We start from the raw sequence: 15091 nt of genomic DNA, 5'->3' as shown, positions 1-15091 counted from the left end.
TGTGAAAGAAGCATCAGTAAATTCCAACAATAAATTCTTACGTGACTGTGATCCATCCAGCATATAAACACGTCCAGTTTTAAGAATATTTGGAGTGTACTTGTCTTTGTACAGCCTATTATGCACGGCCGCTGAAACGGTGGCATGGAGAACGAGGAGGAGGAAGAAGCGAAGCAAACCGATTACGCATGGGACGGAACGCAACGGCGGCAAAACCCAGAGTATCCGATTATGCACACTGATACTCCAGAGCCGCTTCTGGTTGTGCCCTGGTCCCGGGAAGCTCCACTTTGACCCATTATGCACGGGGGTTTTAGCGCACATTCGGGGTGGAATGGCGGCGACTAAAATCACTGATAACGCACGGAGCCGGCTGCAACTGGCCGCAGCTTCGGTGCATGCCGCTGAAAAAGCCGCGTCAGTGAAACGCGGAAGAAAGCACAGCTTCCGGGTGACCGGGGCGCAACCAGAAGCGGCGCCCGGATCGCCGCGTGCATAATCGGTTACTCTGGGTTTTGCTGCCGTCGCACCCCGCCCCGTACATAACCGGTATGCGTCGCGTCTTCCCCCTCCGCGTTTTCCATGTGACCCGAAATCGCCGTTTCGGTGGCCGTGCATAATGGGCCTTTCTTCCACATCTCGCTAACAAGGCTTTTTCGGCAGCATACATTGATTCTGCGCCCGGTTGCTGCCTGCGGCGTGCATAATTGGTGATTTTAGCCGCCACCATTCCACCCCGAATGCGGACTTTCCACTCCGTGCATAATGGGCCTACATGAAGCACAACCAAACTTTATCAGAGCTATTCTGCAAAGGGAGATTCACACACAGTTTTGTGTAGTGGTGAAGACCAGCAGCTTCTAATCTGGTGAGCCAGATTTGATTCCCTACTCCTCCATATGCAGCCAGATGGGTGAGACTGAGCTAATAGCAGTTCTGATAGAGCTGTTCTCACAGAGTAGTCCTGTCAGAGCCCCCACCTGCCTCACCAACCAACTATTCTTCACTACATAAGTTATCAAAATTGTCACTTCACTCTCACTTGAGGTGATCATTACAATGGTTACCTCTGACTGGGCTTTGCTTTTTAGTACTCTTATTTCAGAGTGCCATGCATCCCACGTATACCTGGCTGCATTACTGAAAATGTATGCTATTTTCTGTTTCTTTTCAAATAGCTTATTTATTTTTAAAATGTCTTCATTTTTATGTCTTAGGATGTTAAAAGCAGCATCCAAAATAATAAGGAACATAAAAATATTTGGGGAGTATCATGGGATTCAATCCAGTGGTCCACTAGCAAAACAATAGTGATTTTCCCCCCACTTTCCTCTTCTACTAGCTGCCATTCTGATTCTTATGGAATTTGATTCCTAGGGTTACAGTAATAGCAATGAGGTTGATGGGCTGCAGTTAGGAAAAAGAGGCCAGATCTGTTCCCACTGATTGTCTGAAGTAGTACACTCATTGCAGGAATTCCTACACTGCTAAATTCAGTGTTTGTTTGTTTGTTTGTTTGTTGGCACTGACAAGCCAAATTTATGGCCAAACAAAATTTAAACCAAACTGAAGTTTAAAATTCAATAGTGCATCCAAAAGTGTACCTTGTTCAAATAATCAGAACATATGAGAAAGAAATAATTTTCTACAAGAAGTCTGTGAAGTAGAAGCCAGTATACCAGACTTTACCAGTTTCTCTCCAGGACAGGGGCTTTTTAAAATTCCTTAGGAGCTGCTTCCAGGGGAGGCTCTATTTTTAAGCAATCACTATGCTGCTTTTGTAACATTGAAGGCTGCTCTAAGTGTTAAAAGATTTTTTTAAAGTAATAATTAAGCTTCTAATGATTTTGGTTTTCCCAAAAGTAACGGTGTTCAGACATTCATTGACAACTATTGTAATTTATATATTTTTAAAAAAACCGAACCCTTTCAGTGCTGTTTTAAAGGATTAACTGCTAATTTAACATTACTTTTGCTGTTGCCAGTCACTAGACTAGCATTTCCTGCTTTCACTTTGTTATCTTGACACAGGAGTACAGTACAACAGCTGGTTTGTTCTTAGAGCTCCTGAGGAGAGCCTTATTCTCAGAGTGTTGAATATCCTTTTCAGCTTTAGCCGTAGGGGTGTTCAAAATGTTCAGCTTTGTAAAGCAGCATTCTTTGCCCCCAGCCCCTCCAAAGGGCTCTGATGATAATGCTGATAAGGCAATGGAATGGAATAAGCTTTGGCTTGGGGGGAGGGTGAGCTAGGAATTAATTTTTATTTATTTTTATCAAATACACTTTGTACATTACAGCTTTAAACAAACATACAAAGAATCAAATCAGTATACAGTAATTCCACAGCTGGATTTTTTAAACATTTTTCACTTCAAATAATAAATACTCTAGTTAGCCAAAAGGTTGTTTTCTGCATTATATGTTTCCTTGGAATCATAAAAGTACAAACTCAGCTTTTCCAGAGAGGATGAAAACATTGCTGATAAAATCATTTACAGTGGGAGAAACTGAAGGATTTCTGGCTTTTATCAATTTGTCACTATCTCTGTTATAGTTTCACCCACCTCACTAATAAAGAAAGATGTGTGGAGCATTATGTTTCCTTTCCATCTAAGCAAACATCTTCTGAACACTTCCTAAGAAATTAATTGTATTCCAGCCAGACTTGCATGCTGCCATCCCACAGGAAATGGGTCAGCAATCCATTAAGATGCCATTAGATAATCTAATTTGGAACTTAATCTCTAAATTAACCATGCTCCATACTTGAAGCATACTTGAGGGGGGGGGGAGTTTGTTTGAATCGATAGGGGAGCCGAAGCGTGAAGAAGGCTGTTTGTTTTTTCTGTAGCTGTGGTCACGTCTCAAGCCGTCTGGTAACCAGGAGAAACCAGACATGATGTAATTCCAGATTGAACTTGAACTTCAGGGACTTAGAATGGGGGAACAATGGACCATAGGAATCAATAATGTCCATTTTCCACATGATTATGTTTGGAGCTTTAAGTTAACCTTTATGGAAGAAGAAGCAAAAACTGCAATGTGACCAAAATGAGGAGTTCCACATAGAGAATGTTACATGAAAAACAAGTTTGCCGCTGTATTTCCAGCATCACACTGCAGATTCCAGCAGGATTAGAAAAGTTCCCGCTCTGCAGTAAACCAGTTGCCTGTTCTGAGCACTCTTTGTTCACTTAGGTAGGATAGACTTAATCTTATGTTTCCTGTCAGATGATTTTGGCAGTACTCTAAAGGGAAGGAGGAGCTTGTTTTAAAAAAACCTCACAAGTGCAGTTAACCCTTTTGTATCTCTAATGTATCATGTCATTGTATTTGTTATTGTATCTTTTGCCAACCATAACTATTTTTCACTTTGAAACAGGATGTTTAGTGGATGTTTAATGAACAAAATGTTTAATGAACAAAATATAATGCAACTTATATATGCAAAGGTATAATCAACTTTGAAGTAAACTCTGCAAAACAGAGAAAATAAGAGGAATAGATCATGACACATTTACCTGCTTTTAAAAAGTTAGCTTTGAGAAGAGTAAGGAGAAGTAGAAAGATGGACTCCAGGTGCTAAGAGGCCTTCGGTTAACCTCATGTGCTGGATTTCAGACTTATGTGTCTATGTAGTTCTTTGATTTTTCATGTTGGCTCAAATGAACCATGTAAATCATGCATTATTTTTGCCACACATCTGAAACGTCAAAGTAACATTTTTCTCTGTGTTCTGGTGTTTTAATCAGACACACTTCAAATGCATTTGTGCAGGGCCCAAATCAGTATGAATAATGCAAATAAAGGCTCTAGGAACAGTAGTGCTACTGACTTGTAAAATGTAGAAGAAATGTTGTATTCCTCAAGAAAGGAAAGTGCCTGGAAAGGGACATTGGAGGCATCTTGGCAGTCTAGAGAGATGCAATAAGTCTGACGTACCCCATGGGATTCAGATTGTGGGCTATGGTATTTGAGAATTTCAGGTTCTTTCTTTGCTTATTATCAGAACTTTGTACATTCAGCAGTGTCTCCAATGCCAGATAAGCATGATCCCAGCCATAGTTTGAATGCTAAATTCTACATGGGTTATACTACATCTTGGGAGCTAAGTAATACAAATAAATATAAATGGGCTTTCAGTTTGTAAGTTTATAAAATGGACCAGGTTATTAAGTGCCACTGAGAAGGCAGTGTACAAAGCCCTGAGTGCATAAGTGAACTCAGGATTCCAATCCATATTATTGCTTAAATGATCCATGATCCAGTGTCTTCTCATACTCACAGAGTTTTCTGAGAGCTGAATACTGGACTTTTTGCAGATACTGGGCTGCCAGCACCTTCATGTCTCATCTGACCAACTCTTATTAAAATGTATAAATTTAAAAATACTTTAAATCTTTCCCCTCCCACAGTCTGTAGCCTAACTGCTCAGACATGTACTTGTATGCCTGGTGTCTTGCATAGTAGCCATCAGAATGTGTATTTTAAGTCATGTAGCAACAGTGGAGATACCTGTCTTTCTTTACATGATATTTTTAAAATGTCATTTGCTTAGGCTTCTATGAGTGACCAATTTTTGTTTTTCATCTGATTGGGTAATTTTTTAGGATACAGGTGATTCATGCATTGGTTCATATAGGGCAGGGGTAGTCAAACTGCGGCCCTCCAGATGTCCATGGACTACAATTCCCAGGAGCCCCCTGCCAGCGAATGCTGGCAGGGGGCTCCTGGGAATTGTAGTCCATGGACATCTGGAGGGCCGCAGTTTGACTACCCCTGATATAGGGAAACATTCTGAGCTGAACATGTGGTAAATGTTCAGGGTCAATCTGGCAATAGTTCAAAGGGAGACAGCTTTCAAAATAAGACTTTTACCTGTCCCCTGGCTTCTCTAGCAGTCCATTGCACACTCTGAGAATCTGCTGGAAAAGGCCATGCAATAAGGAGGGAGAATTGAATTACATCGCCTCCCCTTCTGGCCACTTTTTTCCACTGGCAGGAAAGGATAAGGAAGCTTTGCTTCCCAACTTTGTTGCAGACCTCAGCATTTGGTTTGAGAGGGTGATCGGAGAATTTTCATGGTATCCATGTAGATACATGTGAAAGGAGAAGGTGGAAAAATTTCTCCTCTATATAATACAGCCCATTGGGGCTCTTTGTATACAAATAACTGTCCCCATGGGGGATAGCGTGATTTTCTTACCATACATACAGTACATATGCATGCATACATGGAAAGCTTTCTGCAACCTTTGGAAATGCACACTTTGCTTGTTTTTGTGTTATTTTAGAAGTTTTTCTACCTTTTTCTTGTTATGTAAATTCCAGCATCAGTAATAAATGCAGTTTAACTTTACAGTAACAATTCTGTCTCTTGGGTTTTTCACACTTTTCCTATCGCTTCTCAGCCTTTTGGCTAAGGTCAAGTGTGTGTGTCTATCCATGTCTTTTCTAGGTGGCATTGCAAGGATTGCAAACAAAAAAAGTTGGGGTTTGTTCGTGAGAGGATTGTAGTTACCTAGAAGTAGTTACCTAGCTTGTAGGGTCCACCCACACAGGTTTTTATGGGCCTTGACTATTTGGGAGTGAGAGGAAGTGTTGAAAAACAGGAAAATTTCTTTGTGTGCCTATCCACCACTTACTTACTTACTCTATGTTATTGTCACTGGTGGCAGCCAGTATGGCGTGGCAATGGTATTTATTTATTTGTTCAAACATGTGTTTCCTCTTCTTTCACATACATTAGCTCTGAAGGCTTCTAGTGGTCCTAGAAAAACAACGATAAAGAGAACAACTAAATAAAAAATTAGAACAACTAACAAAACCTTAAAAGTTTGAAAAAGATTAGCAGCATTTGGATAGTAGTTAAAATAATTAAATTATAATACTAAAACAGTATAGAATTTTTTTTAAAGGCAATAAAAAACAGAAAGCAGATTTACCAGTTAATGAAATATTCAAGTGGGTGGCCGTGTTGGTCTGAAGCAGCACAACAAAACAGAATCAGATCAGTTAATGAAAGATAACCCCACCAGCAGTCTGGTAAAGAAAGGAATTTGTCAGCACATCAAGACCATTTATGTACTGGAGGCTTCATGGCAGGCTGCAGGCTGGGAGTTTTAGTTGTGGCAGGTTGCCCCACCTCTTCATGCACCCACATGGGGGAGCATTGGGCTGGTGCACTTCATCTACCCCTGATTTGTGCTCTTGCAGTGAAGTTCCCAATGCATAAATGCAGTCCCTATCCTGGCATACTTTAGGGCCCCATTATCCCATGGGAAAGGAACATGGTTCCCTAGTCTGGAGCTAACTGGGGCAAATGGAGCCTATCTAGTTGCTGGCCCAAGTGGATGAGCTGGGCTCCTTCCCCTTCTATGGCATCCCAGAAGGGACAACAAATGCCCCAGTTAGCTCCATGGTGCTTTGATGCCCTGCAGGGCTGAATGGGACAATTTTTGTATTTGCAGAAATATGCAATTTTAAATTAAAAAAAAAATGCCTCCCCTCCATGTGGCAGAAACTTTCCACCCTGGCTGCGTTTTGGGGACACAGTAATCTGGAGTGGACAGTGTGTGCTGCAGAAATAGATCCCCTGTGAGAACACAGGAATCAGCGGTGTTGGTGCTGAATCAGTCCTGTATACCCTTCCTTGCTTAGAAGGTCAGGGAAACTGAAATGAAGGAATAGATAAGGTCATGGAAGAGTGATTGAGCCATTAAATACTGTGAATCCAAGTCAGAACAGAAGTTTCTGTAAGTGAACTGATAACCAGTGCAGCTCTTTTAATTGAAGAGAGATCAATTCCGTATAGTTCTGTCAGTAAGCAGTCTGTTTGCTATGTTCTGTACAGTTGAAACTTCCAAACCATCCTCCAAGGCAGCCTCATATAGACTCTGTTGCCAAAGTTTGCCAGTGCCACAGAGGAAATATGCGAAGCTTTTGTCTATAGGCAGCTATCAAACAGTATCTCTGATCTAAGAACCTGCTCTTATTTGGAGAGTACAACCCCATTCAACATAGGTCTTCTATACCTATACTTTATTGAGAAAGAGGAGAAATAGGATGTATTATTATTTGGTGCGGAGTATTGTTTGATCCATAGACAAAATCTTCTGCACCCATACAGTTCAGTTTTCTTTCTTTAACACATTAAAAAAAAATTATAGTTGAAGTTGAAGTTCCCATCAGTGTGAGAATTGTAAATAGAAAGAAGGATCACAAATATACAGTTTTCTTATTGGGCATTGTAAGATATGTTTATATTTCTTAAGTAGAAATTGTATGAAGCTTATCTTCTCCATGTTCATTCTGTTCTTATCCAATCTTCAAACTGTGGTCAAAAGTGGCTTTGGAAAACACAATTCCTTGTTTGTTGAAAAGGAATCCAGGCACTGTAACATTATGTTGACAATTGGTATTCATTTCATTAGTGCCATTCAGTGCACAAGGTTCTTTACAGTTTACTTCATTTCTCATAAATTGAGTGTTGTAAACACTGCTCAAAAATATGTGACTGAGTCTACAGTCACTGGGGACTACTTTTGAAATAGATGGTTAACTTGCAGTGCAAGAGGCTCTTCCATATAGTGTGGCCATTATTAGCAGAACAAGTGTGCAGGATCCCAATATCTTTGCTAGACATGAACCAGCTTCATCCAGCTGGATCAGGGATATTCCTAAAGCTATGGAGAAATTCTGCATTATGGTAAACCATGACAGGATGGCCATTGCTCACCATAGAGAAGCTGCTTTCAGTGGCATCTCCATGGTCACTTTAATCTGCACCAGGCTGCTGCAGCAAACACTTTGGTAGGAAATAAACTATTAATCAGATGTTTCTTTATTACCATGTGATGAAGAGTTTTGTGTCTACCAAAGTTACATTGGTCTTTAAAATGTCATAGGACTGTATTAACAAAGAACTATAATTTAATGAATAGTCAAAGCATTTACATGCCTCAGCAAATAATTTTGACATATTTTGAAAGTCTTGTTTCTTTAAGAGCCCTTTTCCCCCCATGTAGCAAAAGTGCAAATCTGATACAACTAGAAAAGGCCTACTTATGCAACTCTCACCTGAACTAGTATACTGGTAGTCAAAATCTTGTAATGCTTGAACAAGTCTAGTGGGATCTGCATAATATTTACTATTCCATGAGGATTCATAAACACCATTGCCAAATATATCGTATGGTGCATTTATAACACAGCCATATCTTAAGGTGGGAGGTCAAGAGGTTTGTGCAAACATTTAAATTAATTTTCTCATGCTGCTCAACAGCAAGATTCCTAGTAGCCACTTGGTATAATTGATTTTCATTTAATATTTCCCACCTGTTACAGATTCTTCATTATAAACCCTAGTTGTAAAATTCTTATTAAAATATATCTCGTTCTTTATCCACAACAATTTGTCAGATTAAGACAGTGGGAACCTTTAGAAGGTAAAATTTCAGGTTTACCACCTGCTAAAGACCAGTTTTCCTTTCACAGCTCTATCTAGGCTTGGCCTTCAGACAGTCAAGCAAATAATTAAATATTGTATCTGCCTGTTATGGTTATCTAGTATCCTACCATGTAAGCTCAATCCTGAAGTTAGATTTACAGTTTGTTTCCAGGGTGGGCTGCTATCATTGCACCCTTCCGAGTTGTATTATGATATCTTTGTTTATCTGTGACATGAGAGATGCTATTTGAAAAATTATTGTTAAGATGTGGGTTTGAATGGGTATCAGATGTTTGTTCTTATGTAGGCTTTTGCTGTTACTAGATTTTACATTTTTATTCTGTTCTTTCTTTTCTTTTCCTTCAACAGTCCTGGTACCTGGGCTAGCTTGGTCCCCTTTCAAGTATCAAACAGGACACCAATCCTGTCCACAAATGTCCAAAATTATGGTTTGAACCTAATTGGAGAGCCTTTCCTTCAAGCAGAAACAAGCAACTGAGGGAGATTGAAACTGAACAAAATACTATTAAAAAAAAGGAAGACGGGACAAAACAATATATGAACCTGAAGAAAGAAGAAACATAGACCAGCAATTGCAGCACTTACAATCACTAATTCCCTTAAGATTGAAACTGTAATGGCATAAAAAAGGGTCGACGATATTTCACTGATGAGTAGAAAGATGCTCCTCCTACGTAGCCTTTGTTCTATGAAGTCCACTGGGAAATAGATGTTCTGTCTCTGACAATATATTTTAACTGACTTTCTAGATGCCTTAATATTTGCATGATAAGCTAGTTTATTGGTTTAGTATTCTTGTTGTTTACGCATGGGATCACTATTCCTAGTTAGCTTTCAAAACAAAGGCTAGGAGGCAGCAGTAGAACTGTGAGAGAATAAGGGCTGTGAGCCAACTTTTCTCAGCAGTCTGATTTCTGATTTTTTTTTCAAGGAAAAAAAGTAGCCTTTAGTTATGAATCAAAATTTATTTAACTTTGGCCCTTAACCCAGCCTGTCCCTAGTGTGTTACCCAGTTTGAAATGTTCAGGATATCATTTAAATAAACAGTCATTTTAAAAATCAATACCTCCCTTGAGGTTTAAAAAAAAGTGTTATCTTCTCATATGACAGTAAAAACAAAAAGAGAAATACACTAAAAACAATTCCCCAATAAGGAAAACACTTAGAGGCAAGTGCAATTTAAAAATTATATCTAAGGGGATCATCGTTATAAGTCCTTCAGCCCTTGGACTCTAAATTGAGGGGATTAAAAAAACAAGAATTTCAAAAATATTTGGAGCAAATCTATTTCCCTCTCAGTTTTGAAGGGAGGGCATTAATAAAAGGCATTAATTAAATCAAGACAAATCATGTACTTGAGAAGAAGAAATGAATTGAAACAGAGCACTTATGTTGATTTAGCTTCTGACTCCTTTGAGGTATTTTATTTATTTAAAGTTACTGGTTGGATCAAGAACCCATGGAGAATATGAGAGGTTCTATAAAGCCTACATCACAGAGACAGAGAGAGGTAAATCCATGTCACAAGTGCAAAGCTTATGGCTTTTGGGGGGAGGGGTAAAATATATTTTTTAAAAATGCACTCTTTCAATAAAGCCTAATGACAGGGTGCTGAAAACTTGCATGGTGCTCTCAGAAATTAGCCTTGTTTGACAGATTTTTCGTATCGACAATAATGTGCATGGGCGGATACATTTTGCCTCTACGTCTCTATAAAAAATTAATTGAAACTACTTTATCCAGTAATCCTAATTTGCACGAAGTTATAATGTCCACATAACGTGCCTTGCCTTGAAATCTAAAAAGTGACATCACTACACTTGTTTTGCTGCATTTATTATCATTTTAAATCTTTACCATTTTTATGACAAAATATTTTGTACTCCAGATGGGAAAACAAAAAAAAAAATGACATCATGGATTTTTTAAGCAGTTATAACTTTATCTCACATTTATAAAGCATATCATGGCTGTGTATAGTTGCCGCTTAAAAATTGTAATCGACCAGCAATATTTTCAGTATTTTGGTGTTTTTCTATTAATCTTTCATGTTTTTCATCTTCCAATTAATATTGGGGGGAGGGGGTTCAAATTTATACGAATTATGCAATACCAAGTTTTGCCTATGTAGGTAGTGCTTTTAGCTGCATTGGTTATTATAGGTAAGTACACAGATTTAAAAAGACAAAAGATTAATGTATGCTTTTTTGTTTGTTTGTTTGTTTGTTTTAATTGACCAAAGTGGGTACTGCTATTTTTGCAGTGTGATGAGGTCCTTTTGTGTACTGAGAGATGGACAGGGGATTTTTTTTTATACATACATATATCTATATATTCTGGGGTGGGTGGGGAGGATTTTTAACACTTGACAGTGTAGCTGTGAAGCAGTACACCCTTAGCGGGGTGAGGGCTGCAAAGCGACTCTTCTGCCTACTGTGATAAAAATCTCAACAAGGTGTCTTTTTAACTTTCCACCTGGGGTGCAAGCTGAACTCATTTCTGGTTTTTTTCCCCAAAAAATAATACTGGTAATAATAATAAATACTAATATTATTAATAATAATGGATTTTGTTGGAGGCAGACTTGACTTGAAAAAATGTGTCCCTCTTTTTCAATTTTGAGGTGACAAGGCCCACAGAGAGCAACAGCCTTTGAAATTTTTGCAAACATGTAGCATTGTAAACCAGGGGTAGTCAAACTGCGGCCCTCCAGATGCCCATGGACTACAATTCCCAGAAGCCCCTGCCAGCAAATGCTTCTGGGAATTGTAGTCCATGGACATCTGGAGGGGCTTCTGGGAATTGTAGTCCATGGACATCTGGAGGGCCGCAGTTTGATTACCCCTGTTGTAAACCATAGATATAAAGTGAGAATCACATTCATTTGCATGCCATTAAAACTTTTCCCTTTGGGAAGGTACAGTTCTTCACGCTGTTTGGTGCTGAAGCACAAATGCCCAAATACAAAAGTTACATGATATCAGTCACTTCTGACTGTGTGTGTGTAAATTACCACTTATCAATTGTTCTTGTGGAAAGCAGCTGACCCTGACTGTGTTGAGCCCCAAAGGACTACCTACCACAACTGTCCTTATACACAGGAATGCCAAGAAAAGACTAAAGTCCTGGTTCACCCATTGCCTTTCCCTGTTTTCTCACAAAGAAGATTTTGTCAGTAGGTCAAAGTCAGAGCAGTCTCTCCTTGCCAAAGGAAAAGCCATTTTATTATCGATGGATGAATAGCGTTAGCTGCCAGTTTCTCTGCTTCTGGTTGTGTGAGAAGTTACCTAGACATTAAGATGATATTATTTTCATTTTATTACTTCATTTATATCCCACCTTTTGCCTCAGTAGGTACCCAAAGTGGCTTACGCCATCGGTTCCCAACCTTTTTCATGCTGGGGACTGGGAGGGAGAGGGAGGTACAGGCGTGGGTGCGCTGGTGCCCGCAGACCAGCAAGCATGCCTCCCTCCCCCCCACGGCGCAGCACTTGCTGCGCCGGGAGCGTGCTGCAGGGAGGAGGTGCGGGTGGTGGCATGCTGGCGCCCGCATATGCACAGGTGCAGCAGGTCTGTGTGTTTGTGCCTGCCAGCACCTGCATCTCCCCCCCCCCAGCACGGTGCTCACTGCGCAGGGAGGTGGCGGATTACTCCCAGCGCAGCGGGTGCGCGCCAAGGGGTAGGAAGGCGTACCTGCTGGTGTACTGGCACCCACGCCCCCCCCCCCACCGCAGCCCGGTACTGAGTCCTGCACGGCCGCTACCGGGCCACAGCCTGGTGGTTGGGGAGCACCGACTTACGCCATTTTCCTTTTCTACGTTTTATCCTCACAGCTATCTTTTGAGAGAGTTTGGGCTGAGAGTTAGAAAGAAAGACTGGCCCAATGTCCAACTTCCACAGCAGATTGGGGATTCCAATCTGGTTCTCTCAGATCCTAGTCTGACATTACCTACTACACCTAATTACCCCTTTACTTTGGCAAGGAGGTACTTCTAAGAGTACATTACTGGCACTCTCCCTTTTCCTGGGTAGTAAGAACCGTGAGAGATAACCTAGCAGGTCAGTTCATTCTAGCCTTCCTTGTTCTGTGTGGACAGTTGTGCAAGGAAGCTCTTTTGTATCAGGACAGAGTAGGTTCTATTGCACATGAATTGCAGAGAGAAGAAAGAACTGGACCTCAGATCTCTGTTAAAAGGGAAAGGCATAAAATATGAATGCCTGTATAGGTTGGTGAATTATACGTAGGTGTCCTTTTCACAGTTGACATGGGATATATATATTGTGTGCTTGCATAGTGGCATCTGAACACAACATAATTAGAGAAACTGCTTCAGCCGCCGTGATTAAGTTGCAAACAAATATTCTCCATTGCAAAATAATAATAATCCCTAATCTGTATTTCCTCTTAGTGCATGACCTTACTTGCATCGACCTAAATTGTTGCATGCCAGAAAATTTCCTCACTATATATAAAAGTATTAAAAGCAAAGCTGATCTTCATAGTTATGGTAGAATTAGGTGATAGAAAGTAAATATCGGAACTAACGTCATATTAATTGCTGTTTGGATAACAGACATTGCACAGTGATATGCATAAAGGCTGCAGATTATGGGTGAAATCTCCCTTTGTATATTTCCTTAATGATTTAAAAAACTAGCACCTTGGAAATTAGAAAACTAGCCCATGCCTATAACTTAGAGAGAACCCCTTGAGGCACACACAAGAGGCTCTTTTGTTGTACAAGAAACCTCTTTGGAAAGTAGCAAGGTTTCCAAAGTAATTCAATTGTTGATGCACATGCATGCTACTAAAAAATAAAGATAGTCTGGAAATCCTACTTCACATATAGAGCTCATGATGTGGCATTTTGGACATCAGGCCACATCTCAATAGTTCACTCTTAAACTCCTGCTAACAGTAAATCTTTACTAGTTTTTTGTTTTGTTTGTGTCCTTTTGGACACAACAGCTGCTACTAGAAGCTGGTCTTTCTCTAGCACTTCCACTAACCTGATCCCCAGGTTGAGAGAGATTACTGTTGAATCCACCCATTTTCACAAAGAGTTACATTGGCATAGCCTATGAGCAGTAGGAAAAAAATCAGGAAGATTTAAAAAAAAATTATAACTAAACCAAGACTAAAACCAACTTTATGTTGGCTTTTTTTCCTGGGCCCATCTGTAAGTGAATTAATTCGTTAAATATACAGCTGCTGGGAATAATGAAAATGTTGGATCAGACCTCACTGAATATCTCTTAGTCTGTGGGTCAGTAAAATAGATCATGCACTATCCTCATGGCTCATTGCTTAATAATGAGCAGATATGGACTGTATGGTTAAAGTCTGCCAGAGAACTGTGTTTCTTTAACTATTGCATAGGATGTGGCTTAAAATCGGAATAGCACAGCAGGGTAAAACCAAGATATATTCACAGTCTTTGAAGTGCAATAGTTTAAATGTTTAAATCCCATACAGTGGATAGTTGAAGCTGAACTTCATGAATTGACTGGATTTATGGTTCATATTCTTATTTACAAAAGGCTAACTTGCTCTGTAAAAAGTATTCCATTGAATTGTTCAATGAACCAGGCCATTATCCTGACCACACTTTCACTGCAGTAGTTCCTTTCAGGAGGGCTACAGACAGGGGAAGTGATTTCAGGACAATGACCTCTGTGGGGTTTTTTTTTTCTGCCTTCCTCTTTTAATATAAGTGCCCAATCAATACCACACTTTCTATTCTAAACTTTTTCCTAAAGTGGAGAATTCAATCCCTTAGCAAAATGTTGTAAACTCATATCTAGTCTGAGCCTCCTCCTTCATCAGGAAGTGTATTCTGACTAACTCAAGACACCCCGTTCTATGTGCACTGTTCTGCCTTTATTCAGTTGCTTTGCAGCCCTGGGCCTCTTGGCAGTGCCACTGAAGTGTGTTTTCCCCTAGAATGACATGGACGTTTGAGGCTTGACTAAGGAAAAAAAGGCAGTGAAGGAGACTGTACATAAAGACATGGCAAGATATTAAATATAGCAATATAGTTGTGCGTTCAGGTGGGCAGCTCCATTTAAAATATGTGAATGAACCTGTGAAGCTGCAACTAGAGAAGAAGGGAGGATCTTCTTAATGAACCCGCCTACCTTGTAGACAGTAATTTGTACACTGTATAGTTTTGTTAAGATTTTTTTTTAAAGCACCCTCGTTTGTAAAGCTAATTTTTAGCAATTATAATGGAAATGTATGTCATTTCCACTTTTAAAGTAAACAAGAATATTCCTTGTTTGGGAACTGGACTTGGGTTAAAACTCTCCAGTTTCTTAATTTATGTATTAAAACAAAACAAAAAAAATCTGTCCATGTTAGGAGATATTCCACTATGCTTGAAAAGCATAGGTTACTAATCCTTTTAAAAGAAATTGTAAATGGAGAAAAGTTATATTTTATGAAGGTTATTTTGTTGTATTTAGTATTGGAAAAGTTGGGTTTTGGAGCATTTCAGAATGTTGGAAGCACCACTGTCTTTTTTTATTAGTATATATGGCCTTTAGCAAAAGTTTTGTGATTGTTACATGATGGTATTTAAGAGTAGGTTCAGAGAGCATTCAGGACAGACAGAAAATGAA

General features: G+C 39.7%; 1 protein-coding gene and 1 long non-coding RNA gene across 16 annotated transcripts in view; one reads left to right on the top strand and one right to left on the bottom strand.

Moving 5' to 3' along the window:
• The window catches only part of NFIB (nuclear factor I B), a 340661-nt gene that overhangs the window by 323467 nt on the left and 2103 nt on the right, over positions 1-15091 (top strand). For 14 of the 15 annotated variants that reach the window (XM_077345073.1, XM_077345064.1, XM_077345062.1 and 11 more), the window contains one exon: positions 8819-15091. This exon is cut by the window's right edge and continues 2103 nt beyond it. In XM_077345073.1, coding sequence (XP_077201188.1) covers positions 8819-8948 — 130 coding nt within the window. In that variant the 3' untranslated portion in view covers positions 8949-15091. The remainder of the gene's footprint in view (positions 1-8818) is intronic. The other variant, XM_077345078.1, reaches the window with a different exon arrangement.
• The window catches only part of LOC143841165 (uncharacterized), a 59989-nt gene continuing 50095 nt past the window's right edge, over positions 5198-15091 (bottom strand). The window contains exon 3 of the long non-coding RNA XR_013232598.1: positions 5198-5770. This is a non-coding gene — a long non-coding RNA (uncharacterized LOC143841165). The remainder of the gene's footprint in view (positions 5771-15091) is intronic.

This window comes from Paroedura picta, chromosome 7 (genome assembly GCF_049243985.1).
Source record: "Paroedura picta isolate Pp20150507F chromosome 7, Ppicta_v3.0, whole genome shotgun sequence".
Classification (NCBI taxonomy): domain Eukaryota; kingdom Metazoa; phylum Chordata; class Lepidosauria; order Squamata; family Gekkonidae; genus Paroedura; species Paroedura picta.
The sequence above is the reverse complement of the archived record's forward strand: the minus strand, read 5'-3'. Positions and strand labels throughout refer to the sequence as shown.